Source organism: Epinephelus lanceolatus, chromosome 24 (assembly GCF_041903045.1).
Source record: "Epinephelus lanceolatus isolate andai-2023 chromosome 24, ASM4190304v1, whole genome shotgun sequence".
In the NCBI taxonomy this organism is placed as follows: Eukaryota; Metazoa; Chordata; class Actinopteri; order Perciformes; family Serranidae; genus Epinephelus; species Epinephelus lanceolatus.
The window spans coordinates 62327-89746 of NC_135757.1; the positions used below are offsets into that span (position 1 = coordinate 62327).

Consider the following 27420-nt stretch of genomic DNA (forward strand, 5'->3'; position numbering starts at 1 on the left):
AAAGTTTTTACGTTATAGCATGTTCAGGTATTGTTTTAATGTTAAAGTTTTTACACTATAACATTAAAGTTTTTACATTATAATGTTAAAAGTTTTTACGTTATAACATGTTCAGGTATTGTTTTAATGTTAAAGTTTTTACACTATAACATTAAAATTTTTACATTATGACGTTAAAAGTTTTTACATTGTAACATGTTCAGGTATTGTTTTAATGTTAAAGTTTTTACACTATAACATTAAAGTTTTTAAATTACACTGTAAAAGTTTTTACGTTATAACATGTTCAGGTATTGTTTTAATGTTAAAGTTTTTACACTATAACATTAAAGTCTTTACATTATGACGTCAAAAGTTTTTACGTTATAACATGTTCAGGTATTGTTTTAATGTTAAAGTTTTTACACTATGACATTAAAGTCTTTACATTATGACGTTAAAAGTTTTTACGTTATAACATGTTCAGGTATTGTTTTAATGTTAAAGTTTTTACACTATAACATTAAAGTCTTTACATTATAATGTAAAAGTTTTTACGTTATAACATGTTCAGGTATGTTAAAGTTTTTACACTATAACATTAAAGTTTTTATATTATAATGTAAACGTTTTTACGTTATAACATGTTCAGTTTTTTTCATTGAATGTTTTTCTTTTTTTCCCCAAAGGCCTAAAAGTGAAACTAAGTGTGAGAAAATAAAAATCACCAACAACTGCTGACAACGAGATAACGTTACTGACCATAAGTTATTTATTAGTGTACAAACACCGACACACTGCTGGTCCTCTCGACATACACTGACAAGGCTCATTATGACTGCTTTACTTTTTATTATTTGTTCACAGTGTGAAACTTTACTTATTCACTGTGTGAAACTGTATTTTTTCACTATATGAAAGTGTATTTATTCACTGTGTGAAACTTTATTTATTCACTACATGAAACTGGATTTTTTCACTGTGTAAAACTGGATTTTTTCACTATATGAAAGTGTATTTATTCACTGTGTGAAACTTTATTTATTCACAGTGTGAAACTGTATTTATTCACTGTGTAAAACTGTATTTTTTCACTGTGTAAAACTGTATTTATTCACTGTGTGAAATTTTATTTATTCACAGTGTGAAACATCATTTATTCACTGTGTGAAGCTTTATTTATTCACTGTTTGAAACTTTATTTATTCACAGTGTGAAACTGCATTTATTCACTATATGAAACTATTTATTCACTGTGTGAAACTCTATTTATTCACTATATGAAACTTTATGTATTCAGAGTATGAAACTCTATTCATTCACTGTGCAAAACTGTATTTATTCACTGTGTGAAACTTTATTTATTCACAGTGTGACACTGTACTTATTCACTATATGACACTATATTTATTCACTGTGTGAAACTTTATTTATTCACAGTGTGACACTGTACTTATTCACTGTATGACACTATATTTATTCACTGTGTGAAACTGTATTTACTCACTGTGTGAAACTTTATTTATTCACTGTGTGAAACTGTATTTTTTCACTGTGTAAAACTGTATTTATTCACTGTGTGAAACTTGATTTATTCACTGTGTGAAACTGCATTTTTTCACTATATGAAACTATTTATTCACTGTGTGAAACTCTATTTATTCATTATATGAAACTGTATGTATTCAGAGTGTGAAACTCTATTTATTCACTGTGCAAAACTGTATTTATTCACTGTATGAAACTGCATTTATTCACTGTGTAAAATTTTCAGTGTAAAACTGTATTTATTCAGTGTGAAACTGTATTCATTCACTGTGTGAAACTGTATTTACTCACTGTGTGAAACTTTATTTATTCACTGTATGAAACTGCATTTATTCACTGTGTAAAATTTTATTTATTACTATATGAAACTATTTATTCACTGTGTGAAACTATTTATTCATTATATGAAACTGTATGTATTCAGAGTGTGAAACTCTATTTATTCACTGTGCAAAACTGTATTTATTCACTGTATGAAACTGCATTTATTCACTGTGTAAAATTTTCAGTGTAAAACTGTATTTATTCAGTGTGAAACTGTATTCATTCACTGTGTGAAACTGTATTTACTCACTGTGTGAAACTTTATTTATTCACTGTATGAATTTGCATTTATTCACTGTGTAAAATTTTATTTATTACTATATGAAACTATTTATTCACTGTGTGAAACTATTTATTCACTATATGAAACTTTATGTATTCAGAGTATGAAACTCTATTCATTCACTGTGCAAAACTGTATTTATTCACTGTGTGAAACTTTATTTATTCACAGTGTGACACTGTACTTATTCACTGTATGACACTATATTTATTCACTGTGTGAAACTTTATTTATTCACAGTGTGACACTGTACTTATTCACTGTATGACACTATATTTATTCACTGTGTGAAACTGTATTTACTCACTGTGTGAAACTTGATTTATTCACTGTGTGAAACTGTATTTTTTCACTGTGTAAAACTGTATTTATTCACTGTGTGAAACTTGATTTATTCACTGTGTGAAACTGCATTTTTTCACTATATGAAACTATTTATTCACTGTGTGAAACTCTATTTATTCATTATATGAAACTGTATGTATTCAGAGTGTGAAACTCTATTTATTCACTGTGCAAAACTGTATTTATTCACTGTGTGAAACTTTATTTATTCACAGTGTGATAATGTACTTATTCACTGTATGACACTATATTTATTCACTGTGTGAAACTGTATTTACTCACTGTGTGAAACTTTATTTATTCACTGTGTGAAACTATTTATTCACTGTTTATTCAGTGTAAAACTGTATTTATTCAGTGTGAAACTGTATTTTTTCACTGTGTGAAACTGTATTTATTGACTGTGTGAAACCATATTTATTCACTGTGTGAAACTTTATTTATTCACTATATGAAACTGCATTTATTCACTGTGTGAAACCGTATTTATTCACCCTGTGAAACTGCATTTATTCACTCTGTGAAACTGTATTTATTCAGTGTGAAACTGTTTTTATTCACTGTGTGAAACTGTATTTATTCACAGTGTGAAACTGTATTTATTCACTGTATGAAACTTTATTTATCCACTGTGTGAAACTGTATTTATTCACTGTGTGAAACTGTATTTATTCACTCTGTGAAACTGTATTTATTCAATGTGTGAAACTGTATTCACTCTATCACACTTTGTTGAATGAGTTTAGTATTCTAAATCTTTAAAGATGTTTAAATTCTCAGATTTTATAACGTTTATTTTTTTGATTTTCTTTTTTTGGTCCCTCAGATAATTTTATGTTTTCTAAAACTCCTTAAAATGCTGTCTAAATATTTTCAATACAGTTTGATTAAAACATTTGTCATGTTTGTTACAACATTAGTTTAGTCTGTCATAGTCTTTCAAATTTTCATTTTCATTTTAATGATTTCATTTATTCACAGTGATTTGCTAAACAGGCTATTTAGAGAACTTTTTACGTAGACAGTGTTGTAATGTAACAAAGTAATAATACTCTCTTAGAGTACTTAAGCATTTTATGGGAGTATCTGTATTTAAGTTGAGTTTTTATATTTCCGTCAGCTTTCCCTTTTACTCTGATACATTTCCTCTAAATGTCTTCGTTACTTCCAACAAAATATGGATGGATGGATGAATGACAGAATGAGAATAATGAAGGAAAAACTTGATTTTGTTCTTTAAATCAATTAAGTTGTGACTTAATTTTTCTTGAAGTGTAACATTACGCTTCATTTTAAGAAGAAACAAACTAAATTCTGAAAGCTTGATTTTTTTTATAAATTGCATTCACTTGTACTTTTAAGACTTCAGTGCACTTAATGTAATTAATTACTTTGATACTAAAATACAGCAAATATCAGATAATTTAGGATTTTAAGTCAACTAATATTATATGTACTTTCTATGTATTATCTACTGAAAAAAATTAATGTTCTCTCAGTAAAAGTTGATCTAAATATTTTAAGAATGTTGAGCAATTATTTAAAAAGTTCATTTGAAACGAATATTTTAGGATTTTTTAAAAACCTCACACTGAAAATAAATGAAATTATTTATGAGTAACTGTTGGAACTTAAACAAAATAATTGTATGTAAATGTATGTCAGTGGCACTGTTGTAAATGAGTGAAAACATTCGGGATGTGTTCAGGTGCTGAAGCTGAAATAAACCACATAATTAAACAAACATCAGTTTTACAGAAACTCATGAATTAAAGAACTATTCCACCATTTTCATCACTTTTATTTTCTAATGTTAAATTCAGTTCAGTTTTTAATAAAAAATACTGCTGCAGGAAAAACAACAGTTGAGACAGTGAACACATCCAGAGAGAGCAACACCTTCAGTCTATAAAAGGTTCAGTTTGGCTGTAACCCTCGCCCAGCAGGTCGATGCTAAAAAATTTTACATTTTCAGTTTTTCTTCCAGATTTTTAAAATGTTCGTTCATTTATATAAAAAACTATTTTCTTCACTTAACAGCAGTGTCCTTTGTGTCCTCTGTGTCCTCTGTGTCCTTTGTGTCCTCTGTGTCATCAGTGTCCTCTGTGTCCTTTGTGTCCTGTGTCCTCTGTGTCGTCTGTGTCCCTTTTGTCCTTTGTGTCCTTGTTTAAAACAAAGGTCCTCTGATGGTTCTTAAGTAGAAAAACATGATACACACAGTGAAATAGCTCCACCCACTGGTCAGTCCGTGGAACAACACATAAAAACTTATTTTTTTTCCATGTAGTGGACAAATCGTGTTTGTCCTCTGTGTCCTCTGTGTTCTCTGTCCCTTTTGTCCTTCGTGTCCTTGTTGTTTTTTAAAACAAAGGTCCTCTGATGGTATATAAAGTAGAAAAACATGGTTCACACAGTGAAACAACTCTACCTGCTGGTCAGTCCATGGAACAACAAATAAAAACACTCCTGTATATGTTGAGTGTGTCAGAGGTTTTTGGTCGTTGGTTTTGAGTCCACGTCCACCGTATGTCCGACCTAAGAGGACGATGCATCCATGATTAGAGGAAGTCTCTTCTGATTGGCTAATTGATGCTAACATGACATCACCTGGACGGTGTCTGTCGTTTCTATGACGCCTCCACCAGGTGAAAGCCTCCGTTTTCCTCCCTCAGTTTCTCCCTCTTGCGGGCCTGAACCAGACTGTAAACCACGGCTCCCAGCGTGTTCCTGTTCAGAGCGAAGCCCCGCCCACCGCCACGCTCCATGTAACTGGAACGCTCGCCTTGACTGCTCACGAAATACGTACGAACCTGACAGGAGGGAAGACAACTCTGGTTTGTGTCCTCATTATGAGTCGTAAACCTTCTAGGCTACATGTTCTGAAGACATAAACAACTGTTTATAAACATTTGCAAAAATTATAATTTTTAATGTGCAAATAAAAAACAACATAACTTATTAACGAAAACTTCGGTGAACATCTCCAACAGTTTGAACGCAGCCCAGAGAATTAACGTGTCACGTTGTGAGGAACTCTCATGGCTGCTCCGTTAAACTGTAGGAATTATTAACCTTAAAAAGACGGCCATTTTGTTTTAATGATAAAAACATGTCTGACCTTTCCGTGACGTTCGCTGATGCCTTTCACGTAAATGTTCCCTCTGAGCTGCCGTAGGAAACCCTGCTCCACCAGGATACAGCTGGTCGACTCCGGTACCTGAGGGGGAGGACGGGGGGACAGAGGAGAAGAGGAGACATCATAAATGTTCTATCGTCATGTATTCACACTGTCCCGCCAGTTGTGTCGAGGTGTGTCCAGGTGTGTCCTCACCTGTATCCTCCCACTGACCCCGGTGCTCTCCATTCTGCTCGCCATATTTACTGTCGTCCCCCAAATGTCGTACTGAGGTTTGGTGGCACCAATCACACCTGCGATGACGGGGCCGTGAGCAATACCTGGACATGATGTCAGAGGTCGGGGGGAAGGTTGATTTACAGTGTGACCATGTAAAATGTATAGTATTAGGTTTGTTTGTTTGTTTGTTTGTTTGTTTGATTGTTGGGTACCTGCTCGCAGCTGGAAACTGTTTCCTGTGTGAGTGTTGATGTGTTTCAGAGTTTCCTCCATTGCCAGGGCGAAAAGGACCAATTCACTGAGGTGGTGCCAGCCGTCCTCACACTCCTGAGGACAGACAGGAACAGAGACAGGTTAGAGACAGACAGACGGACAGACAGATGGACAGACAGAGACAGACAGATGAACAGACAGAGACAGGTTAGAGACAAACAGATGGACAGACAAAGACAGGTTAGAGACAGACAGAGACAGGTCAGAGACAGGTTAGAGACAGATGGACAGACAAAGACAGGTTAGAGACAGACAGACAGATGGACAGACAGAGACAGGTTAGAGACAGACAGACAGACAGATGGACAGACAGAGACAGGTCAGAGACAGAGACAGGTTAGAGACAGATGGACAGACAAAGACAGGTTAGAGACAGACAGACAGATGGACAGACAGAGACAGGTCAGAGACAGAGACAGGTTAGAGACAGATGGACAGACAAAAACAGGTTAGAGACAGACAGACAGATGGACAGACAGAGACAGGTCAGAGACAGAGACAGGTTAGAGACAGACAGATGGACAGACAAAGACAGGTTAGAGACAGACAGACAAAGACAGGTTAAGATCCAGGGAAGTAGAGTAAACGTTCAGGGCTTTCCAGTTTCGATGTACCTTAGCTAAGGAACTTCTTTTCCTACGAGTGTTTCCCAAACTGTCCCTTAGCCGGTGCTCGTAAGGACAGCTACTGAGGGACATCGTAAGTTCACAGTGTATTATCTCATATAAAGGTAAATAAATGATGCTGTAATATAAAAAGTATTGCCATAATACACTGCCTGGCCAAAAAAAAAGTCACCACCAAAAAAAAAGGTCATACACTCTAATATTTCATTGGACTGCCTTTAGCTTTGATTACGGCACGCATTCGCTGTGGCATTGTTTTGATAAGCTTCTGCAATGTCACAAGATTTATTTCCATCCAGTGTTGCATTAATTTTTCACCAAGATCTTGCATTGATGATGGTAGAGTCTGACCGCTGCGCAAAGCCTTCTCCAGCACATCCCAAAGATTCTCAATGGGGTTAAGGTCTGGACTCTGTGGTGGCCAATCCATGTGTGAAAATGATGTCTCATGCTCCCTGAACCAGTCTTTCACAATTTGAGCCCGATGAATCCTGGCATTGTCATCTTGGAATATGCCCGTGCCATCAGGGAAGAAAAAATCCATTGATGGAATAACCTGGTCATTCAGTATATTCAGGTAGTCAGCTGACCTCATTCTTTGAGCACATACTGTTGCTGAACCTAGACCTGACCAACTGCAGCAACCCCAGATCATAACACTGCCCCCACAGGCTTGTACAGTAGGCACTAGGCATGATGGGTGCATTACTTCATCTGCCTCTCTTCTTACCCTGATGCGCCATCACTCTGGAACAGGGTAAATCTGGATCAGACCACATGACCTTCTTCCATTGCTCCAGAGTCCAATCTTTATGCTCCCTAGCAAATTGAAGCCTTTTTTTCCGATTAGCCTCACTGATTAGTGGTTTTCTTAAGGCTACACAGCTGTTCAGTCCCAATCCCTTGAGTTCCCTTCGCATTGTGCGTGTGGAAATGCTCTTACTTTCACTATTAAACATAGCCCTGAGTTCTACTGTTGTTTTTCTTCGATTTGATCTCACCAAACGTTTAAGTGATCGCCGATCACGATCATTGAGGATTTTTTTTTTCCGGCCACATTTCTTCCTCGAAGACGATGGGTCCCCACTATCCTTCCAGTTTTTAATAATGCGTTGGACAGTTCTTAACCCAATTTTAGTAGTTTCTGCAATCTCCTTAGATGTTTTCTCTGCTTGATGCATGCCAATGATTTGACCCTTCTCAAACAGACTAACATCTTTTCCACGACCACGGGATGTGTCTTTCGACATGGTTGTTTAGGAAATGAGAAGCAACTCATTGCACCAGTTGGGGTTAAATAACTTGTTGCCAGCTGAAAGATAATCGCCCATGCAATAATTATCCAATAGGAGGCTCGTACCTATTTGCTTAGTTAAATCCAGGTGGCGACTTTTTTTTTGGCCAGGCAGTGTAATTTTACCTCCATCAAATATTATATCATAAATGAAGCGTGCCTTTTACAGAACATCGGCTCATCTATCTGAACACAAACAGGTATTTTTAAAAGCAGCGCTTTTAAACTAAATTTCCGTCAAGACGAGTGTTTTGGCCCCATTTCAGAAAAAAATCCCCATCCTGATATGCCTGAAGCATATCACATTAAAAAATAACTTATAAAACTTTAAATAACATCCCGTTATAAACAAGGAGACTAATGATGAAGCAGAGAAACGTGGTCGCTGCTTACCAATAATACATTTGTTATTGAAACATTTATTACAGCACGTGTTCGTCTCTTTCTCTGTCACTGCAGTTCAATGTTTGTGTTTTCCAACATCACTTCTGTCAATGTACAGACTGCAAATCTGTTGTTGTCACCCAATAGGCACCTGTAGCAGAAGCATATCCACGTTTCACTGCTGTGTGTGTGTGTGTGTGTGTGTGTGTGTGCGTGCGTGTGCGTGTGCGTGTGCGTGCCGTAATTAATCGCAGGTGCTTACAATTACCAATTTAATGTACTGCACACTGGGATTGGTTCATGTAGCCTGTACAAGCTCTGGTCCACCCAGACAGTGGACCATGGTCCAGAAAAAGTGGCAAGACTCTGCCAGTTTGGCAAAAAGGCCCACCGTCACCCCCGAGGAGGAAAAGGTTCCGTCAATCATTGGCCACACAGCCTCCCAAGGCATCACGGGGGGCATTGATGTCCAGGGACCGTCCACCTCCCAGTCCCCTGCCAAGGGGGGTTTCACTCCACAGTCCTCTGGCGAAGGCGTGCCCCGACCCCGCCTTGCCACCCCGAAGTTCCTCGTGCTCTGGCTCTCCCCCCGTTCCACACAACCTGTACTTGAGAGGCGCCCGCAGAGCCCCACATACGAGAGATGGGATGTCGCAGATGGTGATGCCTTTGGATCAGTTGACTCAATGCAACGATACGCTGTAACGCAGCCATAATCTCGTCTACAATGAAGCAAGCAGAGGCGACGCGCTTGATCGCCTTTATAACTGGTGCCGCCCGCTTGATTAGTTTCCAGCCGGCCTCATGAGACTTCAGTTTGATCAATTAGTCAAGTGTCTGTCAGATATTCAGTTTACAGTGGGAGGGTACAGCCTGTAGCCTCATCAGAAAAGACATATCCTCAATTAATTAGCTCCATTAAATAAATGAATGAATGAATAAATAAATAAACCCATATAATCATAATATTCAGTATTCAATATTATTTTTCATGAAGTTAATTATAAACTGACGATGTAATGTGTGTAAGGAGTCTAGATGTGAATTATATTGCAACTGTCCATTTAAAAAACATAATTTTGGCCTCATAGAGCTCAAACTGTGACAGGATGAACGGAGCGCATCACTAAGGGACAGCTTACGAGTGGTTCAGACTTCTTAAGATCTACCTGTCAGAAGACAGATCGTCACTAAGGAGACTCTGGGAAACAGCCTGAAGCTTAAGGGAGACCTTAAGATACAACTCAAGATGCACGTAGTGCTACGAAGGCTCTAGTCAGATGAATCTCTCTGATCTCGACTCTAACAATAAATTTATATTTGTTAATCAAAAAAAATATTTTAATATAAAATAACTGGACTTTTACATTTCTCTCTGCAGAACTGAGAATTAATTTATGAATAATATTTGAATATTTAATATTTAGACATTGATTTAAAATAAAATCATTTAAATAATCTGAACACAACTTTTTAAAACATTAATAAACATCAGGAAAAAAAATTAAAAATATTTGAATACTGATAATGTTTAAAATTACTGAACTTTTTTTAAAAAATATTTGTATGTTTATAAAAACTATAACAAAAACACAAATAAATAAAAATACAAAGTGTACTTAAATAAAAACCTTTAAAATACTTAATTAGAAAAACTTAGAATAATTAGAAGTGAAAAAAAAGTGGAAAAAAGTGAAAAATCAGTGGAATATTGATAAAACAGTATAAATCAATGTAAACAAATAAACAACAACAAATAAACAACAAGAAACTGACCTGTCTGTCAGGAGAGAGACCAGAAGCCGCCATGTATGAACTGCCGATGGTTTTTATCTTCTCCACTTCCTGGAAATAACATTCGTCCAACAGCTGACGGAGAACACAAATACTACGGTAAATACTACGATAAATACTAAGATGAATACTACAATAAATACTGCGATAAATACTATGATAAATACTACGGTAAATACTACGATGAATACTACAATAGATACTGCGATAAATACTACTATAAATACTACGGTAAATACGACGATGAATAGTACGATAACTACTACGGTGAATACCACAGTAAATATTAGGATAAATACTACGATGAATACTACAATAAATACTACTATAAATACTACGGTAAATACTACGATAAATACGACGATGAATAGTACGATAACTACTACGGTGAATACCACAGTAAATACTAGGATAAATACTATGGTAAATACTACAGTAAATACTACGATAAAAACTATGTTAAATACTACATTAAATACTATGGTAAACAGGACGTCTGCCATTTTAATTTTAATTTTTGCATTTTTTGTCCATTTCTAACGGTCATACTTCAACAAACTGCTCCCACAGATTTGATCCAATTCACTTCAGATTGGTGTGTACCATCTGAAGACATTTGTTCACAAACGAACCTTGTGAACGTGGCGAGGCGTTAAACTTCCATGTTTCACCATGAAACAGGAAGTAGTTTATAACTGCAGCATACATGATCCGATCTCAAACTTCACATGTTTAATAAGACTCCAGGCCCGATGACATCTACGTGCAATCGTGGTGATTGCGCCACCTTCTGGCAACAGGAAGTACGTCTTTTCAGACACCTATCTTTTGGTCTTCATGAAATGTGATCAAACAGTGAGGTCGACAACTGATTCACAGCAACATGACGTATAATTATTGTGTGCCGCAGCGCCACATAGTGGAGACAGGAAGTGGTACCACACCTAAAAGAGGTCATTGAAATTAACTGAAATGTTTCATTACTGTATGTGTGTATTTGTGTGTGTGTGTGTGTGTGTGTGTGTGAGAGACCTCATCGAAGGCGGTGATGATGTTGTTGAGGAGGCGGAGACACTCAACGTGCTGATGGACAACCTCCTTCTGTTGGTAGAAATCAGAGAAGCCAGGCAGAGAGGCGAACAGGACGCCGACGCGTTCGTATGACTGAGAGTACAGCTCCTGAAAACACACACACATACACACACACACACACACACACAGTCAACACCTGGACACACACCTGGGCACACCTGCGGACAGGTAGCAGGTACCTCGTCGTTGCGGTCTCTCTGCAGGAAGTGCTGAGCAACATGGGCGGGCAGGATGTTGAGCAGCAGACACTCGTTGTGCTCCCTCAGCTCCTTCATGTCTTCCACCTCCTTCCTCGCCTGAAGACGCCACAGGAAGTCCAGACGCGCCGTGGCCTCCAGCTACAAACGAAGAAGAAGAGTCGAGGAGGAGCACAGAAAAACAAAAAAAAACACTTATTGTTTCTCTACAGCCTCACCTTAAAATAAAAATATATAAACCCCGAATCCTTTGTTCGTATAATCCATGTTCCAACATTATTCAGTGCAGTTTTTTAACTCACTTTATTTTATACACACACATACTGGACAGGCACCAGTGGAACTAGTAGAACCAGTAGAACCAGTGGAACCAGTGGAATCATGGGAACCAGTGGAACCAGTAGAACTCACCTGTCTGCTGTTGTAGAGAACGGCCACCACAAACATCACCATAAGAACAACACAAATTCCCTTCCTGCACAGGTGATGAGACCTGAGAGACACAATGTGTTCACAACGCGTCAGTACAAACAAACAACACTGTCATACCTTTTTGTGGTTAGCACAACATTGGCTAGCCATTATTAGCTAAGCAATTGTAGTTAGCTAACATTACCTTTTTGTTATTAGCTAAGCATAAGTAGTTAGCTAACACGGTTATTAGCTGAGCATTTTAAGTTAGCTAACATTGGCTAACTGTTATTAGCTGAGCATTTGTAGTTAGCCGGCATTGGCTAACTGTTACTACCTGAGCATTTGTAGTTAGCCAGCAATGGCCAACTGCTATTAGCTGAGCATTTTTAGTTAGCCAACATTGGCTAACTGTTATTAGCTGAGCATTTGTAGTTAGCCAAAATTGGCTAACTGTTATTACCTGAGCATTTGTACTTAGCCAGCAATGGCTAACTGCTATTAGCTGAGCATTTTTAGTTAGCCAACTTTGGCTAACTGTTATTAGCTGAACATTTGTAGTTACCTAATATTAGCTTATTGTTATTAGCTGAGCATTTGTAGTTCGCTAACATTGGCTAACTTTTATTAGCTGAGCATTTGTAGTTAGCTAACATTAGCTTATTGTTATTAGCCGACATTAGATAGCTACAAACTTTTTAAATTATTTATTTTGTTGCCATTAGCGTATCATGAATGTCTATAGCTTGCTAACTGTAGCTTAGCATCAGATTGGTTAGCACCTGTGTGTTTCTATCAGGTAGGTGTAGAGGGCGGCGGCCAGCAGGAGGACAGCCAACTTCAACATGCAACTCAGCCTGAGGAACACCGCACAAGTAACCATGGCAACCACACCGCTCAACACCATGTACTGTGACACACAGAGACAGGTTAGAGATTATAGTAACCATGGTAACCACCCTGCTCGGCACCTGATGACTCATCCAAACTGAGGAGATCTTTGTTTGTCTACGTGTTTACCTCTGGGTGTGTGCAGATGTTGATGTCAGGCCAGGTGGAAGGGGGCGGAGCCAACTGTGAGCCCCCGCTGTTCAAATGAGTTTCTGACGAATCACACCACAGCTGGAGGGAGTTAAATGAAACAAGGGAAGGAAAGAGGGAAGGAAGGAAGGAAGGAAGAGAGAGCACATTAGAAACAAGGAGAAACTGTTGGGCAACTCTGAAAGGCAACTTCAGACAATCTGATGGGCAACTTTTCTGAGAGTTGCTTTAAAGTAAATTGCTTCTTGTAGCCAGTCAACATTGTTGCCTTCCATTTGTCAGTTGCAGTTTTGGGGCAATTCTAAAAAGTGACTTCTCCCCAAAAGTTATGTCAACATTTTCTCTTTGATCTCTGCTGGACATGTTGCCAGGAAACAACCATCACTCTCAAATCAGGATAAACAGGGCAACTCTGACCAACAACTTTCACAGTGAAGTTGCTTAAAATGTTTAGGTACCTCTTCTGGGACTTTTGTTTGTCAACCTTCCAGTTGGGCAACTTTTCTGTGGATTGCCTTTACACAAACATCTTGTTTCCATTGTTGGATTTAATCAGGTCAACTTTTTGGGACAACTCGTATAAGTGATGTCATAAAAGTTGTTTAATGCAGGGTTACTCGTGGTCCCTAAAGTCTCCAAAAGTAGATCAGGAGCCAGAGCCTTCAGCTATCAGGTTCCTCTCCTGTGGAATCATCTTCCTGTTACGGTCCGGGAGGCAGACACCGTCTCCACATTTAAGACTAGACTTAAGACTTTCCTCTTTGATAAAGCTTATAGTTAGTTGTTGTAAGCTACTGTCATTACCGTCTGTCCTGCATCTCTCTCTGTCTCTCTCTCTCTCTCTCTCTCTCTCTGTCTCATTGTGTCATACAGATTACTGTTAATTTATTATGCTGATCTGTTCTGTACGACATCTATTGCACGTCTGTCCATCCTGGAAGAGGGATCCCTCCTCAGTTGCTCTTCCTACCGTTTTTTTTCCCCATTAAAGGGTTTTTTGGGGAGTTTTTCCTGATCAGCTGTGAGGGTCATAAGGACAGAGGGATGTCGTATGCTGTAAAGCCCTGTGAGACAAATTGTGATTTGTGGTATTGGGCTTTATAAATAAAACTGAAATTGAAACACACTGTTGCCAGAATCAACAGGGAAACTTTTTGGGGAAATTCTGCGGACCAACTGTAACAGCAGGGTTAAAAAGTTGAAGCTGCAACAGAAGCTTCTGGTTGGCCACAAACTAGGCAACATCATAGTAGGGTCCAGAACCTCAGTTCCGTGACCATTTTCTGGCTAACATGTTTTGATGATTGATTTGACATCTATAGACCTTTTATAAAAAATTTAGCTCCCAGGTCTCTCCCAAAAATTCTGGGCTTTTTTGCTAGAGCGCCAAATCCAAGATGGCCACCAGCAGCCATCTTGAAAAATTAACTTTTGAACCAGAGCACCTAGAATCATGTATGAAGACACTTTTTCATATAAGTTGACCATGAAGATTTCAATTCTGACATCAGTTTGATGTAATGACATCAATTTGACCCAGAAATGCAAGATGGCTTCCATCCAGTAGTGTGAAAACTTAACTTTCGAATGTAAAGGTTTTTGTCAATGAAAATTATTATTATTATTATTATTATTATTATTATTATCCAACAGCAGCAAGGCAACATCCGTGTCTGCCCTCAGCCCAATTTCTTCCTTCAGGGCTCTCCACCGAGGAAAAGTGACGCCAATACAAATCCTTGTTTGCCTTCTCCGTCAGTCACTTTCCTTCTTTGCTAAAAGACCTTCAGCCGAACGTCCAGGCTTTTTCTTTATGGTAGGATCCACTTCTGAACCGTGTCTCGGCCGCTTCTCCGCCATGTTGCTTTCACTTTCTACCTGCGCTCTACCTCTTGCTATGAGACTCTCAGCTCTTCCTCCCCCTCCCTTTTTGTTGTGAGGTGAAACGCGGCATTTCCGTGCGCCAGCACGGGAATGTCGCCGGTCGACACGCAAACTAAAAATGATATATATTGAAAAATAAAATGATGTCATAAAGTCAAATTGATGTCATAATTGAAATCCTCATGGTCAACTTGTATGAAAAAATGTCTTCATACATGATTCTAGGTGCTCTGGTTCAAAAGTTAATTTTTCAAGATGGCTGCTGGCGGCCATCTTGGATTTGGCGCTCTAGCAAAAAAGCCCAGAATTTTTGGGAGGGACCTGGGAGCTAATTTTTTTATAAAAGGTCTATAGATGTCAAATCAATCATCAAAACATGTTAGCCAGAAAATGGTCACGGAACTGAGGTTCTGGACCCTACTATCAGTTAGTGAAGAGTCGTCGTAGTGAGTTAATAAAAAACTTTTACAGTTTGTTGCATCAACTTTGTTGCTTCAAACCAGCAACATCTGGTTCCTCTTGTTGCTCTCTCAGTTGACATGTTTTGGCAACATCAACATTTCCACCAACACAACATGAGGCTCACAATGTCTGACGTGGCGACCCCAAAGTTGACGGTGATGGCGGTAAGCGTAAGCAGCGTCCGGGCACTCTTGGTTTCGTGAACCCAGCAACAGAGCGACTGCAGAGGGGCGGGGCAATGCTTAAACTCCTCCCCCAGAGTCAGCAACAGAAGCAGGAAGTAAACGCTGCCGCCGACCACAAACTGAGCAATCATTGGACACAACCTGAGCAACAATGACAACAACAGTTACTCCATATTAATAGTGTCAGGGAAAAGGACAGCAGGACAGACATGTGGACAGACAGACGGAGGGACAGAGGGACATGTGGACAGACTTACCTGGGGGCAGGGATCAGCACCTGGACGGACATCAGCAGCAGCAGCAGGATGAAGGAACAAACCATGTTGGACTTGAAGAGTTCATCCCTCATGTGGGAGTACTGGGGGACAAACAGAGGACACTTCCTGGTCACATGACTGTTTGTTAAGTCAGCCCCGCCACCCACAGGAAGTGATGTCAGTACCTTTCCCTCCATGTGGGAGTCCTTGAACACCTGGGTGAAGGTGGTGATCTGCTCCTTTCTCATTCGCTCGCTGCTCCTCACCTCCATTGCCCGGAGAATCCTCTTGTTGACCTCTCGTGACCCGGACTGCTGCACTGCGATGTGATTGGGCAGCTGGGTCAATGAGCCGTTGGTGAAGGTGGCGAGGATCTACGGAGAACCACAGGGGACAAGACAAGGTCAGAATCCATTCCACATGTCCTACCTGTCCTCAGATGTGTCCATCGCCCTCACAAAGTTCATCCCCAGGCTGTCTCCAAATGGCAGCTCGGCGCTCCACGTCGTCATCTCGTCGTAACTTGGACGTCTCACTCTCGGTGGCTCTGCTTCCTCTCGAGCTGCTGGGCGGATCAGGTACGTGTCAATGTTGTGTTTCCGTAGAAACTCGTTTCGTTCCTGGCCGTGCCCCGCCTCCGTCTCATAGATCCCGCCAAGACAATCCAGAGTGGCCTGCGAGATGTGGACCTGCCTGAGAGGACGAGACAAGCGTGGGAGTCAAAGCGTCCACAGTGAAACGCTGAGATATCCCCCTCATCGTGACAGTCAGGACTAACAGATCAGTGGTTACATCACGTGTGTCTCACCCCGCCACGCCTGCCGCCTCCAGACTGTTGGCAATGTCCACGTCCCAGCTCCAAATGTCAAACTGCCACTTCTGAAGACCCAGAACCCCACAAAGGACCGACCCGGAGTGGACGCCGATCCTCATGTCCACTTCCTGCTGCAGCTCACGGCGAACGTACCTGAGAAACAACAGGTTATGACATGTCAGCATTGTCTCTGCGGAGCGTTGGGGGACAGATGGTGGATAAATATTTACCTCATGGTGTTGATCATACTGAGACCCATCTCCACGCAGCAGCGGGCGTGTCCCCGCTGAGGCTCGGGGACACCAGAGACGCAGTAATAACAGTCCCCCAGGATCTTAATACGGAGACACTGGTGCTCCTGGATGGACACCGAGACACACAGAGATGCTGTGTCATTAACAACCTTTAAACTGGAAGACAAACAAACATCAAACTGACTACTAAAGGTCAAACGTCAAACAGTGATGTCTGTGGTTGTCATGGCGACCTGACCTCAGCCAGCTGATCAAAGCGACCAAAGAGTTCGTTGAGAGTTCTGACAAGTTCTTGAGCGGAGAGGATCAATGACAGGGAGGTGAAGCCAATGATGTCAGCAAACAGGATGCTGCCAAGAGACAGGAAGTCAACACGTTCACATCGTTAAAGACAAAATAGACCTCAGGAAGCTTAGACACAGTCATTACCTGAGGGTTTCCTCAGGGTCCGACCCCCAGTCCTCTGTGTTTTCTGTTAAAGCTCAGACACAGTTATTACCTGAGGGGTTCCTCTGGGTTCTACCCTCAGTCCTCTGTGTTTTCTGTTAAAGCTCAGACACAGTTATTACCTGAGGGGTTCCTCAGGGTTCTACCCTCAGTCCTCTGTGTTTTCTGTTAAAGGTCAGACACAGTTATTACCTGAGGGGTTCCTCAGGGTTCTACCCTCAGTCCTCTGTGTTTTCTGTTAAAGGTCAGACACAGTTATTACCTAAGGGGGTTCCTCAGGGTTCTACCCTCAGTCCTCTGTGTTTTCTGTTAAAGCTCAGACACAGTTATTACCGAAAGGGTTCCTCAGGGTTATACCCTCGGTCCTCTGTGTTTAATCGGTGTTCAGTAGAACAAACTGCAAACATGTTCTGACATTTGATGGTGAATGATTGTAGCGTGTGATTCTCTGACGGTGTGGGTTTATACCTGACGTCTTTGTAGTGGTGGATGTAGATCTTGTGGAACTGCTGAGGCAGCAGGTACTCGTCCATGGTAGCCATATCGGCAATCATCTCCAGAACCAGGAACCGAGGCAGGATGGACATCACCAGGCGCTCCTGGACCACACAACCAAGTTCTTTAACTACATTTACAGTGATGTGTCTGTGGTTCTACCTGTCTGTGGTTTCTACCTGTTGATTCCTCTTCCTGTCTGTGGTTTCTATCTGTCTGTGGTTCTACCTGTCGATGGTTCTGTCTGTGATTTCTGCCTGTTGATGCTTCTTCCTGTCTGTGGTTTCTACCTGTCTGTGGTTCTACCTGTTGATGGATCTACCTATCGATAGTTCTAACTGTAGATGGTTCTACCCGTGGATGGTTCTCCCTCTCTGTGGTTTCTACCTGTCTATGGTTCTACCTGTCAATTGTTCTCCTTGTTGGTGGTTCTACCTGTTGATGGCTCTACCTCTGTGCAGTTCTACCTGTCGATGGTTCTACCTGTCAATGGTGCTGTGTGTCGATGGTTCTACCTGTCTGTGGCTTTACCTGTCGATGGTTCTCCCGCTCCAGGCGGACCCGCCCCTCGATGCAGCGCCTGGTCTCGAGGAACGCCTGTCTCTGGGTGCGGTCCGACAGGTAGTGGATAAACAGACCAGCAGTGTTCATGGCGAGGTAGAGTAAGGCCTTGGATGACACCTGGACAGGCAGGACACGCCCACATGGGTCACATGACCTCACACACACACACACACATAGATACACACACACACACACACACACACACACACAGAATCATGCTGAAGAACAGAAAGAAGGAGGAAGAAAGATCAGCGCAGACCTTTCTGACGAAGGTGTCATCGCCGTAGTGACGGCAGACATCCAGCAGCAGGTGCAAGGTGGACGTGGTTGTCCCGGCAGTAATGGACCAGAGGAGGGGGAGGGGCAGCAGGGTGTAGGTGGAGAACAACGAGAAGAAGACGTACCAGGAGTGGTCGCTCTCCGCCCAACTGAACACACCCACCAACACCTGGAGGGTCTGAGACATCCAGCTCACCACTGAGAGGTACCTGAGGGACAGATGGGGGGGACACACCTGAGACAACCAGGTAACCACTGACAGGTACCCAAAGGGGCAGACAGGGGGACACACACCTGAGACAACCAGCTCACCACTGACAGGTACCTGAGGGACAGATGGGGACACACACCTGAGACAACCAGCTCACCACTGACAGGTACCTTAGGGACAGATGGGGACACACACCTGAGACAACCAGCTCACCACTGACAGGTACCTTAGGGACAGATGGGGACACACACCTGAGACAACCAGCTAACCACTGACAGGTACCTTAGGGACAGATGGGGACACACACCTGAGACAACCAGCTCACCACTGACAGGTACCTTAAGGACAGATGGGGGGACACACCTGAGACAACCAGCTAACCACTGACAAGTACACAAAGGGGCGGACGGGGGAGGGGGGGACACACCTGAGACAACCAGCTGACCACTGACAGGTTCTTGAGGAACAGATGGGGGGACACACCTGAAACAACCAGCTCACCACTGACAGGTACCCAAAGGGGCAGACAGGGGGGGGACACACACACACCTGAGACAACCAGCTGACCACTGACAGGTTCTTGAGGGACAGATGGGGGGACACACCTGAGACAACCAGCTAACCACTGACAGGTACCCAAAGGGGCAGACGGGGGGGGGGGGACACACCTGAGACAACCAGCTGACCACTGACAGGTTCTTGAGGGACAGACGGGGGGACACACCTGAGACAACTAGCTCACCACTGACAGGTACCTGAGGGACAGACGGGGGGGGGGGACACCTGAGACAACCAGCTGACCACTGACAGGTACCCAAAGGGACAGACGGGGGGGGGACACACTTGAGACAACTAGCTGGCCACTGACAAGTACCTGAGGGACAGACGGGGGGGGACACACCTGAGACAACCAGCTGACCACTGACAGGTACCCAAAGGGACAGACGGGGGGGGGGGACGACACCTAGGGCAGACAGACAGACAGACAGACAGTGATGACGGCCCCGCCCACCAGAGCCATTGAGGCGATGATGTCACTTCCCTCCTGGTGAGCGCCAGCAGACAGATCCCCGCCCACAGGACAACAGACAGACCAGCCAGCCAATCACAGGCCAGACCCCACCAGCCCGGCGGCCATGTTAGCAGAGAGATGAGCAGTCGGGTCACAATGTCGATGACGTTGGTGACGACCAGCGACGTCCTGCGTTCTCCTGACGAGAACTGTTGGTACAGCTGTTCCAGGTCCACAGACCTGTGAGTCCAGGTTATTGATTACTAATTAATTATTGATTAATTACTGATGATGAACTGTTGGTACAGCTGTTCCAGGTCCACAGACCTGTGAGTCCAGGTTATTGATTACTAATTAATTATTGATTAATTACTGATGATGAACTGTTGGTACAGCTGTTCCAGGTCCACAGACCTGTGAGTCCAGGTTATTGATTACTAATTAATTATTGATTAATTATTGATGATGAACTGTTGCTACAGCTGCTCCAGGTCCACAGACCTGTGAGTCCAGGTTATTGATTATTTAATTAATTATTGATTAATTATTGATGATGAACTGTTGCTACAGCTGCTCCAGGTCCACAGACCTGAGGGTCCAGGTTATTGATTATTAATTAATTATTGATTAATCATTGATGATGAACTGTTGGTACAGCTGTTCCAGGTCCACAGACCTGAGGGTCCAGGTTATTGATTATTAATTAATTATTGATTAATTACTGATGATGAACTGTTGGTACAGCTGCTCCAGGTCCACAGACCTGTGAGTCCAGGTTATTGATTATTAATTAATTATTGATTAATTATTGATGATGAACTGTTGCTACAGCTGCTCCAGGTCCACAGACCTGTGAGTCCAGGTTATTGATTATTAATTAATTATTGATTAATTATTGATGATGAACTGCTGCTACAGCTGCTCCAGGTCCACAGACCTGTGAGTCCAGGTTATTGATTATTAATTAATTATTGATTAATCATTGATGATGAACTGTTGCTACAGCTGCTCCAGGTCCACAGACCTGTGAGTCCAGGTTATTGATTATTAATTAATTATTGATGATGAACTGTTGCTACAGCTGCTCCAGGTCCACAGACCTGTGAGTCCAGGTTATTGATTATTAATTAATTATTGATTAATTATTGATGATGAACTGTTGCTACAGCTGCTCCAGGTCCACAGACCTGTGAGTCCAGGTTATTGATTATTAATTAATTATTGATTAGTATTACAGGTCTTTGTGTGAGTGTGTGTTACAGGTTGTGTATCTTTATGTGAGTGTGTGTTACAAGTTGTGTATCTTTATGTGAGTGTGTGTTACAGGTTGTGTATCTTTAGGTGAGTGTGTCTTACAGGTTGTGTATCTTTATGTGAGTGTGTCTTACAGGTTGTGTATCTTTATGTGAGTGTGTCTCACAGGTTGTGTATCTTTATGACTGTGTGTTACAGGTTGTGTATCTTTATGACTGTGTGTTACAGGTTGTGTATCTTTATGTGAGTATGTGTTACAGGTTGTGTATCTTTAGGTGAGTGTGTCTTACAGGTTGTGTATCTTTATGTGAGTGTGTCTTACAGGTTGTGTATCTTTATGTGAGTGTGTCTCACAGGTTGTGTATCTTTATGTGAGTGTGTCTCACAGGTTGTGTATCTTTATGACTGTGTGTTACAGGTTGTGTATCTTTATGTGAGTGTGTGTAACAGGTTGTGTATCTTTATGTGAGTGTGTCTCACAGGTTGTGTATCTTTATGTGAGTGTGTCTCACAGGTTGTGAATCTTTATGACTGTGTGTTACAGGTTGTGTATCTTTATGTGAGTGTGTGTAACAGGTTGTGTATCTTTATGTGAGGGTGTGTTTCAGGTTGTGTATCTTTATGTGAGGGTGTGTTTCAGGTTGTGTATCTTACTTGAATGTGTGTTGCAGTGCGGGGATGAAGACGCCCCGCACCGTTGACCCTGATGACACAAAGAAGGTGGAGTCACTCAGCGAGTCGTACGCTGTCTGTGCCGCGGCGTTGATCCTCGGCGTGGACGGGTGGATACGAGCAGCCGACGAGCGCCGTTTCTGCCACAGAGCTGTTCGGGACGCCTTGTTACGGATCTGCCTGTAATACCACACCGAGGGAAGAAAGATGACGTCACTGTTTCTACCTGTTGGTGACCTCACTGCTGTCTGCCTGTCGATGACATCACTGCACTGTACCTGTTGATGTCAGCGATGTAGGCGTCGGTGACAAAGATGCGGTGTCTGCCTCGGTCCAGGCCACCAGCAAGCCTCAGTGAGTACATGTTGTGTTTGTCAATGACGTTTCTGACGGCATTTTGCCACAGCAGCTGCTTCCTCCTTAGGCCGGGGGTGGGGCTTATGTTGGAGCTGAAGGTGATGTCACTGGTCTGCCGCGCCGCCTCGCAGTCGCCGTTCTCCAGCGCACTGCAGTCGTCATCATCCATGGTTATGAGAGCGGTAAAGACCGCCTCCTCTCCGTTCTGATTGTTGGAGCAACAACAACTGTTAGAACGTGTTCTGAGAACAGAGGTGGAACGTTAACTCTTACATCATCAACAGGGATGTCTGCGCAGATTCATTGATACACACATTAACACGTAAATAATAACATGTAAATTAAATGTTTGTTCGTTTTTTTTAAAGTCTTTTCCTTTCAGTCAGCGCTTCATCGACTCGAGATGAGACAAGACAAGACAAGACAAGACAAGAGAAACTTTATTAATCCCACACTTGGGAAATTCACGTCACAGTAGCTCAAAGCACAGACAGAAAATGGAGGGCGACAATGTATACTAAGAAAAAAGAATATAAAGATTAAAAAACAGAAAATATGTATATACAGTATATGTATATTAGTGTTGTCACAGTACCGAAACTGGGACCCACGGTACGATACCAGTGAAAATATCACGGTTCTGAGTAGCATCACGATACCACAGCGAAAATGAGGCAGATGTGCCTTTTGTCATTCATAAAAAGATAAATCACTTTTCTGTAATACATCAATGATATTTCAATGGAATAAATTACTTATTGACTTATTCATACTTCATAAACAGCATCAATAAGTGATTAACATAGGGGGGATCAAAATAAAATAAATAAATGAAATAAAAATCAACCAGCCACCCTCCTCCCCTGACAAGTAAAGAACAGTCCCTACAGTGCGGTGAGGTTTGTGGACCGTTGCCACAAAGACAGAAATGTGAATGGCTCATTTCTCCTCTGACACGTCACATGCCTGTGCGCCGCCACGGCTCGGTTGTTCAGGTACTACTGGGCAGTCATAACACCAACGAAGAGGAAATTATTGGACCTGGAGCCGAGCTTCTCGGTCGCCGGTAAACTGCGTTATCTTGCGGTGGCCATAGTGCTCCGCCGTATTCCTGTCTGTGACCCCCGTTCAACCCACAACCGGCAGGACTCACCTTTCGTTTCTGCTGCTGGTTGAAATCTGTACTCACACAGCGTGCTCCTGAATGATTTCTTTTGCTCGCACAAAACTATTTTTAGTCGCAAATGCGAGTAAAATGCTCGCACCATAGAGCTCTGTGGAAAACAAATCACTGTAGCATATATAAACAAATCTAGCCTACAAGTAAAAATAAATAAATAACTTTCACTGTTTAAAGATACTCAGTAGCTCAGCTAATACCTGAAATGTCACTGGAAAACAAACCACTGCAGTAGCATATTGAGTGCCAGGTGGCCAGCGCGCGCCGTTATTGGACGGCGCATGGACACTCACGCTCATGCGATTGGACTTTGAAGTTATCCCACCGTAGTGGTACCATATCATATGTACCGTGGTACTACAGTACTCCAACATTATGGTATCATATATACACTAATGTGTGTGTATGTGTACATATATATATTTAAATATATATATATATATATATACAGTACAGGCCAAAAGTTTGGACACACCTTCTCATTCAATGCGTTTTCTTTATTTTCATGACTATTTACATTGTAGATTCTCACTGAAGGCATCAAAACTATGAATGAACACATGTGGAGTTATGTACTTAACAAAAAAAGGTGAAATAACTGAAAACATGTTTTATATTCTAGTTTCTTCAAAATAGCCACCCTTTGCTCTGATTACTGCTTTGCACACTCTTGGCATTCTCTCCATGAGCTTCAAGAGGTAGTCACCTGAAATGGTTTCCACTTCACAGGTGTGCCTTATCAGGGTTAATTAGTGGAATTTCTTGCTTTATCAATGGGGTTGGGACCATCAGTTGTGTTGTGCAGAAGTCAGGTTAATACACAGCCGACAGCCCTATTGGACAACTGTTAAAATTCATATTATGGCAAGAACCAATCAGCTAACTAAAGAAAAACGAGTGGCCATCATTACTTTAAGAAATGAAGGTCAGTTAGTCCGGAAAATTGCAAAAACTTTAAATGTGTCCCCAAGTGGAGTCGCAAAAACCATCAAGCGCTACAACGAAACTGGCACACATGAGGACCGACCCAGGAAAGGAAGACCAAGAGTCACCTCTGCTTCTGAGGATAAGTTCATCCGAGTCACCAGCCTCAGAAATGGCAAGTTAACAGCAGCTCAGATCAGAGACCAGATGAATGCCACACAGAGTTCTAGCAGCAGACCCATCTCTAGAACAACTGTTAAGAGGAGACTGCGCCAATCAGGCCTTCATGGTCAAATAGCTGCTAGGAAACCACTGCTAAGGAGAGGCAACAAGCAGAAGAGATTTGTTTGGGCCAAGAAACACAAGGAATGGACATTAGACCAGTGGAAATCTGTGCTTTGGTCTGATGAGTCCAAATTTGAGCTCTTTGGTTCCAACCGCCGTGTCTTTGTGAGATGCAGAAAAGGTGAACGGATGGATTCCACATGCCTGGTTCCCACTGTGAAGCATGGAGGAGGAGGTGTGATGGTGTGGGGGTGTTTTGCTGGTGACACTGTTGGGGATTTATTCAAAATTGAAGGCACACTGAACCAGCATGGCTACCACAGCATCCTGCAGCGACATGCCATCCCATCCGGTTTGCGTTTAGTTGGACGATCATTTATTTTTCAACAGGACAATGACCCCAAACACACCTCCAGGCTGTGTAAGGGCTATTTGACCAAGAAGGAGAGTGATGGAGTGCTGCGGCAGATGACCTGGCCTCCACAGTCACCGGACCTGAACCCAATCCAGATGGTTTGGGGTGAGCTGGACCGCAGAGTGAAGGCAAAGGGGCCAACAAGTGCTAAACACCTCTGGGAACTCCTTCAAGACTGTTGGAAAACCATTTCAGGTGACTACCTCTTGAAGCTCATGGAGAGAATGCCAAGAGTGTGCAAAGCAGTAATCAGAGCAAAGGGTGGCTATTTTGAAGAAACTAGAATATAAAACATGTTTTCAGTTATTTCACCTTTTTTTGTTAAGTACATAACTCCACATGTGTTCATTCATAGTTTTGATGCCTTCAGTGAGAATCTACAATGTAAATAGTCATGAAAATAAAGAAAACGCATTGAATGAGAAGGTGTGTCCAAACTTTTGGCCTGTACTGTATTTATATATATATATATATTTAAATATATATATGTACACATACACACACATTAGTGTATATATGATACCATAATGTTGGAGTACTGTAGTACCACGGTACATATGATATGGTACCACTACGGTGGGATAACTTCAAAGTCCAATCGCATGAGCGTGAGTGTCCATGCGCCGTCCAATAACGGCGCGCGCTGGCCACCTGGCACTCAATATGCTGCTGCAGTGGTTTGTTTTCCAGTGACATTTCAGGTATTAGCTGAGCTACTGAGTATCTTTAAACAGTGAAAGTTATTTATTTATTTTTACTTGTAGGCTAGATTTGTTTATATATGCTACAGTGATTTGTTTTCCACAGAGCTCTATGGTGCGAGCATTTTACTCGCATTTGCGACTAAAAATAGTTTTGTGCGAGCAAAAGAAATCATTCAGGAGCACGCTGTGTGAGTACAGATTTCAACCAGCAGCAGAAACGAAAGGTGAGTCCTGCCGGTTGTGGGTTGAACGGGGGTCACAGACAGGAATACGGCGGAGCACTATGGCCACCGCAAGATAACGCAGTTTACCGGCGACCGAGAAGCTCGGCTCCAGGTCCAATAATTTCCTCTTCGTTGGTGTTATGACTGCCCAGTAGTACCTGAACAACCGAGCCGTGGCGGCGCACAGGCATGTGACGTGTCAGAGGAGAAATGAGCCATTCACATTTCTGTCTTTGTGGCAACGGTCCACAAACCTCACCGCACTGTAGGGACTGTTCTTTACTTGTCAGGGGAGGAGGGTGGCTGGTTGATTTTCTGAATCTACAATGTAAATAGTCATGAAAATAAAGAAAACGCATTGAATGAGAAGGTGTGTCCAAACTTTTGGCCTGTACTGTATATATATATATACACACACACATACATATCTTTCTAGAATAAAAATAGATAAAAAATATATAGATAAAAAACTGTACACACAAGACTATTTACAATATATACACAATATATTTGTAGATGTGGAATATTGCACAGATTATGTAAATTGCACACAGTCTTAGCAGCAATGATTTAAAGTGTTATGCAGCAGACATGACAGTGCTACATTACATCAGGTGTTGCTGTTAAAGAGTCTGACAGCTGATGGGATGAATGACCTGCGGTAGCACTTCATCTTGCACTGTGGGTGCAGCAGTCTGCTGCTGAATGTGCTGCTCAGTGCTCAGTCTTGTGTAGGGGGTGAGAGGTGTTGTCCATGATGGATATCAGCTTGGCTAAAATCCTCCTCTCACCCACCTCCTCGATGGTCTCCAGGGGACAGTCTGTGAACTTCAGTGACACATGTTAGCATTTAGCTTTGTTGACAAACTGCTGCTTGGTTGTGTTAACGTGGAAACATGGTGCCCAGTTCCTGCCCTCTGGTCTCCACTGGTTAGCTTATTTCGTGTAGTAGGATTTAACTCCACAGTGCTGTATCATCACGACAGAAAGGACTTTCTGCTATCGGGGCTTGTTTTTGTTTCTTTAAACCAATCACAGTGGATGTGGGGAGGCGACATCACTGAGTCAGACTGCTGGTTAGCTAACATTAGCCTTGGCCACTCTGCACTGCTGGTTAGCTAACGTTAGCCTTGGCCACACTGCACTGCTGGTTAGACGTTAGCCTTGGCCACTCTGCACTGCGCACCAAATGGGAGCTAGCTATCTTCACCGCTCATTTGTTGAGTACCGCTGGGGACGCAAATCTGACCCATGTTGGTGGGATGGCGTTGCTGTAGAAACATGGTGACCGTCCTCCAGGCATGACCTGAGTTTTCTGATTCGGCAGGGAGTCGGGGGAGTTGGACCCCTGGTGCTGAACTCGAGTTGTGACAGGGCGCCACTGCTACTACATGTATGTAACAGAAACATCACTCCACAGGCTATGACAGGAAACAGGAAGTCCTCCGTTACAAACACAAGCTTCAGTAAAATGAAGTCAGGTGGATAAAGGCTGTTCTGTAAACATTTAGTATGTTGAGTTAATCAGGTTGTGTCTCTGCCAAAATGCAGGGAGCCCTCTCAGTGGGAAAGCTGGCCTGAACACATGGTGCTGA

The 27420-nt window shown here is 42.0% G+C and overlaps 1 protein-coding gene across 2 annotated transcripts in view; it reads right to left on the minus strand.

Moving 5' to 3' along the window:
* Positions 1-4264: 4264 nt before the first annotated feature.
* LOC117250016 (adenylate cyclase type 8-like) overlaps positions 4265-27420 on the minus strand; it is a 50672-nt gene continuing 27516 nt past the window's right edge. For both annotated transcript variants that reach the window (XM_078165617.1, XM_078165618.1), the window contains exons 2-24: positions 22015-22298; positions 21719-21916; positions 19811-20050; positions 18568-18796; positions 18276-18425; positions 17718-17848; positions 17041-17152; positions 16779-16906; positions 16543-16701; positions 16193-16427; positions 15920-16108; positions 15735-15835; positions 15417-15618; positions 12926-13027; positions 12688-12815; positions 11906-11987; positions 11477-11635; positions 11238-11384; positions 10188-10280; positions 6047-6161; positions 5811-5935; positions 5598-5696; positions 4265-5289 (exon numbers count right to left, since the gene is read on the minus strand). In XM_078165617.1, the coding sequence (XP_078021743.1) occupies positions 5107-5289; positions 5598-5696; positions 5811-5935; positions 6047-6161; positions 10188-10280; positions 11238-11384; positions 11477-11635; positions 11906-11987; positions 12688-12815; positions 12926-13027; positions 15417-15618; positions 15735-15835; positions 15920-16108; positions 16193-16427; positions 16543-16701; positions 16779-16906; positions 17041-17152; positions 17718-17848; positions 18276-18425; positions 18568-18796; positions 19811-20050; positions 21719-21916; positions 22015-22298 (3591 nt within the window). In that variant the 3' untranslated portion in view covers positions 4265-5106. The remainder of the gene's footprint in view (positions 5290-5597; positions 5697-5810; positions 5936-6046; positions 6162-10187; positions 10281-11237; positions 11385-11476; positions 11636-11905; positions 11988-12687; positions 12816-12925; positions 13028-15416; positions 15619-15734; positions 15836-15919; positions 16109-16192; positions 16428-16542; positions 16702-16778; positions 16907-17040; positions 17153-17717; positions 17849-18275; positions 18426-18567; positions 18797-19810; positions 20051-21718; positions 21917-22014; positions 22299-27420) is intronic.